The sequence below is a fragment of the Cyprinodon variegatus genome, unplaced genomic scaffold (genome assembly GCF_000732505.1).
Source record: "Cyprinodon variegatus isolate N-32 unplaced genomic scaffold, C_variegatus-1.0 Scaffold376, whole genome shotgun sequence".
NCBI lineage: Eukaryota > Metazoa > Chordata > Actinopteri > Cyprinodontiformes > Cyprinodontidae > Cyprinodon > Cyprinodon variegatus.
In genome coordinates this window covers 93,641-100,495 of record NW_015150829.1, presented here as the reverse complement: position 1 = coordinate 100,495, position 6,855 = coordinate 93,641, and the positions used below count along the sequence as shown (strand labels likewise).

At 36.0% G+C, this 6,855-nt stretch overlaps 1 protein-coding gene across 1 annotated transcript in view; it reads right to left on the bottom strand.

The window, feature by feature from the left end:
- The window catches only part of LOC107092346 (ATP-binding cassette sub-family C member 9-like), a 35,072-nt gene that overhangs the window by 19,991 nt on the left and 8,226 nt on the right, over positions 1-6,855 (bottom strand). Inside the window, exons 4-5 of the mRNA XM_015386782.1 lie at positions 3,815-3,887; positions 1,180-1,285 (exon numbers count right to left, since the gene is read on the bottom strand). Of these exons, the coding sequence (XP_015242268.1) occupies positions 1,180-1,285; positions 3,815-3,887 (179 nt within the window). The remainder of the gene's footprint in view (positions 1-1,179; positions 1,286-3,814; positions 3,888-6,855) is intronic.

The following is a 6,855-nucleotide window of genomic DNA, read 5'->3' as shown; positions in this document are numbered from 1 at the left end:
AATAGTAATAAAATTACAAGAATAAAGTCATAAAATTATGGGAATAAAGTCATAATATTACGAGAATAAAGGCGTAATATAATCAGAATAAAGTCGTACTATTACGTCAATAAAGTCACAATGAGAATAGTAATAAAATTACAAGAATAAAGTCATAAAATTATGGGAATAAAGTCATAATATTACGGGAATAAAGTCGTAATATAACGAGAATAAAGTCGTAATATTACGTCGATAAAGTCACAATGAGAATAGTAATAAAATTACGTGAATAAAGTCATAAAACTATGAGAATAAAGTCATAAAACTACAAAAATAAAGTCATAACAGTACGAGAATAAAGTCATAAATTCATGAGAATAAAGTCACAATGAGAATAGTCATAAAATTAAGAGAATAAAGTCTTAAAATTACTAGAATAAAGTTGTATTTTATGAGAAGTCCTACAAGAAGCACTTAAAAATAAGGAATGTGGAGCATCATGTGAAGTTATACTTTGGCTCTGGTTTGATAAATCAGGAAATCTTTTAGCAGCAGCATCAAACTGGGAAGGATGTCAAAGTGGACTCAGGTTGCTGATTGGTGGAGCTGGTCGGCCATCATCTGCTGATCAGAGCTGCAAGCTTTCTTTCAGAAACTGGTTCCGGTATGATGACTTAATTCTCGCAGTATTACAACTTTATTCTCAAGATTTAAAAAAATTACCCTAACACTCCGTCATAGTTAAGAGCACTTTTTTGGCCCAGTTTTTTATGTCCACTTAATTATTGACTGAAAAATGCAATAAATAAATACATTTTCTGTCTAATATAAATGATCAAATAGTAAAATAAGAACAGAGAAAAAGAAGAAGCTTTTTTCATCTCAGAGTGGCCAGTTATTTGGAATATGTACTTTTATTTTGTACATGCAGAAAAAGTACTAAAAGGTACTAATTGGAGAAGATGGGAGCATTTAGCTTTCACATCCTTGCTTTTATATATAAACCGTAAACCAATAACCAGGAAAACTGTTTACAAAGTTAAACAGACAGAAAATGTTCTAAATCCTCTAAGTTGGCTTCTTCTTTTTATTAGATTAATTTATTTTTTGTTGGCATGAAATAGTTTTTTTAGTGTCTGGTATTGATGAAATGTCTTTTATCCCATGATGTTTAGACGTATCCTAATTTTGACTTACTTGCTCCAGTGAACTCTCCCATCGATTGCCTGCATCTCTCCCAGCATGGCCAGCAGCAGGGAGGATTTCCCACAACCCACCTGGCCCACGATCATCGTCAGCTGACCTGGGATGGAAACACATTGAATATGACAGATGAAGCATCATTTAGGAGATTACTAAAAGCTATCATTTAAAGCACAAGATCATATTTGGAAAATGTTATTGATTGAAAAATATAAGTTAAACTCCACTAATTCAGAGTGTTTGGGGTTATGGAACATAAACCACCTGCTAGTCCCACACCTGCTAAGCTCCTTAGGTGACATTTCTCACAATTTGTGTGTAAATGTAGGGGGGGCTCATGTAATTAAGTCGGGGAGAATTACACTCATGGTCACACGTTCTGAGTCAGCCTGGCAGAGACCACTTCTGAAATACGAAACGCATAATCCCTCACAAGTCCAGTTAGTTCCCCTCCAGCACTTGGCAGAAGATTGGAACTGTTTGCTTAGTAGTAGCATGACTGGGATTGCAAGGCAGTCACCTCCCAGAGGGCCGAAGTGCTGCATGATGCAGCTGCTAGCCGCCATCCAGCTCCCTGACACTTGGCGTTTCACCGAGAAGTGAGCGGCGTCGCTGTTATTTTCGATGTAACTGCGAGCCGGATTTCTAAACTGGGATTTAAGCAGTGATCCGACATCAATGTTGAGCTTTTTTTTTTTTTTTTTTTTACAAATAATCTGATTTCAAATAATCTGATTTCAGGGTTAATCCAAAGCTTTAGGACATGTAATCAGCTTCTCTCCCGAACACAGAATGATCTAACAAACCATCTACTTTAAACAAAAATGGCTAAAAAGGTGTGATTTCCTCATAAAAATATAATTGAAAAAGCTCTTAAATCTCTGTCTTTTTTCAATGTTTATTTTCTAGTTTTCCAAACATAAATGTATTAATTTGAATTTTAATAAATCATAAGCAATACCTAAATAAACATTCAATATAACCAATAAGTCATTGTGGAAGTATGAAATAAATAAATATAACAGATTCCTCATCCATCTCCATCTCACTGTTGGCTGTTGAATAAATACTAAAAGCAACAGAAATGAAATATTCTGAAAGGACATTTGAAGTTGACCCAGTCTGATTTAAAGACAGCACCGCCTGAAAGTCGCCTCTACCTCTGTTCCTATTCAGCTCTCATAAAAACCTTTAAAAAGATGGAAATCAGACCTGTTTCATGGTGGATTGAAGCAAATTACCCAGGAGATGAAAACCGAGGTGTTAAAAGTCTTTCTGCTCTCAGTGTCTTTCATGTTTAAATCATTTATTTCACACAGTGATGGATCTTTAAAACATGAGAAGCTTCAGGAAACAGTAATTTAGCTATAAATTACTGTTTTCATCCCTATTGAAGAAAAACTGTCTAATTGGAATCTGCCTTTTTGTACACCATATTCTAAACCATGAACTTTTTTAGCTCAGAATTTTAAACACTGAATTTTTTTACACATTAAATTCCTTACACTAAATGTTTATCTAGTGAAAATTCAGCTGCAAAAAATATTGACCTGCAAAAAAGTTCACCTGCCAAAAAAGTGCCTACCAAACAGTCACCTGCAAAGAATTTCAACGGCAAAAAAAATTGCATGCAAAAAAATTCAGCTGCAAAAAAAATTAGCTGCAAAATAATTCATTTTGAAAAAGTCACCTGCAGAAATATTTTCCTGCAAATGTTTTGACCTTTTGTAGAACTCCAGCCAAAGCAATCTACTCTCAGGTGAGCAGCTTCTAGCCAATGAAATTAGCTCATTTGGTCAAAAAAAAAAAAAAAAGATGGCTCCTTCCGGATCAAACCAAGAGCCGTGGAAGACAGGGGGGCCGCACTAGCTGTGATTGGCTCAGTTATTTCACCCAGTCCGATTAGATGATAAACTGTAACAGCCGTCTATTAGTAGCTCCCTGATGTTTTGTAATCATATCTATTTAACAAAAAAAACTCCTCATTCAGCTTCATTCAGCCCAGAACAAAGCTATGCCTAACTGTTGAGTCACGTGACCAAATGAGCTAATTTTATTGGCTAGAAGCTGCTCGACCGCTGTTCCTCCTCCGCAGAGTCCTCTGGGTTTTTGGCTCAATATGTGGGAAGGTTCAGTTTTTATTCCAGTAAGCCTGGCTCCAGGGAGGAGACCAGTTTAAAGTCCTGCATCGAGTTCATGTTCCACGTCCCCTCTTCCACTGAGCCTGCTCATCTGCACCTGATCCTGTCTACTCCTGTGCATGACCACCTGGTCATCACAATCGAGTGTCGATTGCATTGGCATGTGTAAAAAAATGAGTGTTTAAAATACGGTATACAAAAAATCTTTTAATCTGTCAGGACATTATAGAAATAGTCTGATATTTAAAGGAACATTTAGTGATTTAGACTCATTTTATAAATAAGACAGAAATGTTGATGTTGTTTTTATGACATCAGGAGGTTCTGACCCTGATGTTGAATTCAGCTTAGTTTAGAAATGATCTGCGTAATGAAAGTGTGAATTCTTCCTGCTTTTATGAATCGGTTCATGAATCCAGTCAAACGGCGAGAACTAAGAGCATCCTTTCCTTTCATGCACTGAGGTGACTTAGAGGCAGCAGCTCTACCTGTGGGGATCCGGATGTTGATGTCTGACAGCGTCCGCTGGTTGTTTCCCCAGGTGAAGGATCCTCCGCTCACCTGGACCAGAACAGAGACAAACGGATCAGTTAAAGCTGTGGCTGCAGCCTTCTGGAGACATTTCACAGCTACAGCAGATGTCTCCGCCGGCTGACGTGCAGATTCCCCGCTACGCCCTGACCCACCAGAGCAAAGCCCGCGACCCGACCCAGAGTTTAAGGAGTCCTGTGATGAGTTCATTGGAGCGGTTAGATAACAGCTTCACACTAGAAATGACACGTACTAGTTCTCCATGAGGGGGAAACCAAACAGATGGTCCCTGGTTATGAAGCTTGGGTCTTTAGAGTCAATCTGCTTTTATCCTGGATGTAAAAAACTATTTTTAACAAAAAAGACTACCTTTAAATGTAAATTAAAAGCAGAAAAAACACAAAAATGTATTTCTTGATAGTTAAATAATTTATTTTGGCTGGATGGAAACAAATATAACAGGTTAAATAATAAGCAAAAAAAAATAAATTAACTTTCGGGTCAATCAGGTCCAAGAACTAGGAACCCCCAATAGAAAAGACTGATTTAAAGTCCAAACCAGTTACCAGCTTACCAGGCAATGAATCCAGGACAGAAAGAATGAGCAGCAGCAGGGTTCTGAGGTGGAACCAAACAGATGTGGACAGCTGGACCAGAACCAGCTCTTCTGTTTGAATCGTGACTGAACTTTCTCCTCATTAAAAACAGGGCCATTAAAAATCATTACATGTCAATAAATTATTATTATTATTAATTTTACTCTATAAAAAATTGTGGCATTTAAAATGCTTTATTTTTGTCAGATATACCAGATATGAATGGTTCTGCATGTTTGCTCGGAAATGCTTCCGGTTTATCGTAAAGCCGTTTGTTCGGAAAAGAAGCTGAAGGCGGAAAAAAAAGCTAGAGAATGGGAAAATGCAAATTTAAACAAAAGTGGGTGGAAAACGAGGAATTCAAAACATGGCTACAGCCTGTTGATGGTAAAGATGATGAAGGATTTTGTCATCTTTTTTATATATATATAAATATATATACATATATATATACATATATATACACATATACATATATGTATACATACATATATATATACACATAATTATATATGCACACATACATATATACATATATATGTATATATACATATATATGTATATATATATGTATTTATATGTATGTATATATGTATATATATATATGTATTTATATATACACATATATATATACATGTGTATAAATATATATATATATATATACATTTATATATATACATATATATACACATATACATATACGTATACATACATTTATATACACATAATTATATATGCACACATACATATATACATATATATATGTATATATGTATATGTATATATATATGTATTTATATATACACACATATATATATACATTTATATATATACATGTACATATATACATATATATATATATGTATGCGATAATGGGTACTTGTTGATGGCATTCCAATTATTTCTAACAGCATTAGAGTTACCCATTTCTGTATAAACCCTGGAAACCCTGTAGGCACAGTGAATAGGTTAGTGCCTTGCTCAGGGGCGCACCGGTGTTGAGCAGGAGACGAGAGGCTGGAACTTAACCCACAGCTTCCAGCTGGGCTGTAAGCAGATAAGTAAATGATGAGGCAGAACATTATGACCAGCTGTGCTCTATGGTTGTCCAGCCATCGATGGAGGGGTTCACCTGCCAGTGGTCATAAAGATCCACCTGATTACTGCATCTATTGACTATATATCTGTGCTGGCTTCATTAGGCGGCTGCAGGACGATAACAGAGCTGAAACAGCCATCAGCACAGAGGAACTTCCATGTCATCACTGCAGCCCTTCTTCCTGCTCCCACAGTTTACATTCCTCCAATCTGTTGCTTTAAGTGTTTATTTTATCTAACAACTCCCCCAGTTTATTTTCTTCCATAGTTACGCTCTGCACATGTTACTGGTCCCAGCAGGAATCCAGAGAACAAACCTCTAGAGGACCTCAAAGCTTCTTAGAGGTTGTCCTGCTTGTTTTAGGGGAGGACTTAGATAAACAACGAGCAGGGACACAAAATGTGGGTCTAGATTACAGCACTGATTTAGAAAAATCCTTCTGAAGGGTTTCAGAACTAGGAGAAGGGAGGGAACTTTTTTTCCATCAATGTTTGTGAGCCAAAGACATTTAAAAAAAAACATTTTTAAACTGAAGTTTGAAAAAAAAAAAACTCCAAGCCAGAAATTAAACTGTGAAACTTTTTTTTTCAAATTTCCTTTTTTAATGCATTTTTTATATTTTTTTCTTTTTTCTATTCATGTAATGAATTCATGTTTCAATTAACTTTTTTTTTTTTTTGTACAGATTTTATATTTTCTAATTATTTATTTCAATTTACATTTTGTAGATGAAGTTTTATCAACTGCATTTTTTTCAAACTACATTTCACTTTCTCTTCACAACTGCATTTTAAACGTTTGCTAATGGTGCCAGAATCACATCAAAAGTGAATCACAAACAAATTTACTGCATAAATCAGCACTAAGGACGCTGTCACACCTTGCTGATTTAACCTGACGTCCCACAATCTCCTGAAACGCTAAACTAACACTAACACTAAACTATGTATTTTTTAAATTTTGGGCGTATACATAGAGTATTTATAATGCGTCCAGAACTTATGTCCAACGACAACCTAACGTAACGCACGGCAGCATAGTGCTGAAAAGCGTCATTTAAGTCGTAGGGAAGCGGCTGTTCCAAACGTTGCATTTCCGAATTCTCCCGAGTGGTGCACAACTTTAAACGAGTGAATAAAGTGAATGCGATTGGTCCTTTATAAAGAGGGCGTTGTGTGGCAGAAGGTTCACAAGCAAGTTTAGTTGTGGCCTGTTTGTCGGAAGCATCTTGCTAACCAGTTAGCATCTTAGTGCTAGTAGGTTCCCAATGGGAAATTCCATTGGGACCAAGTAGCACTAAATT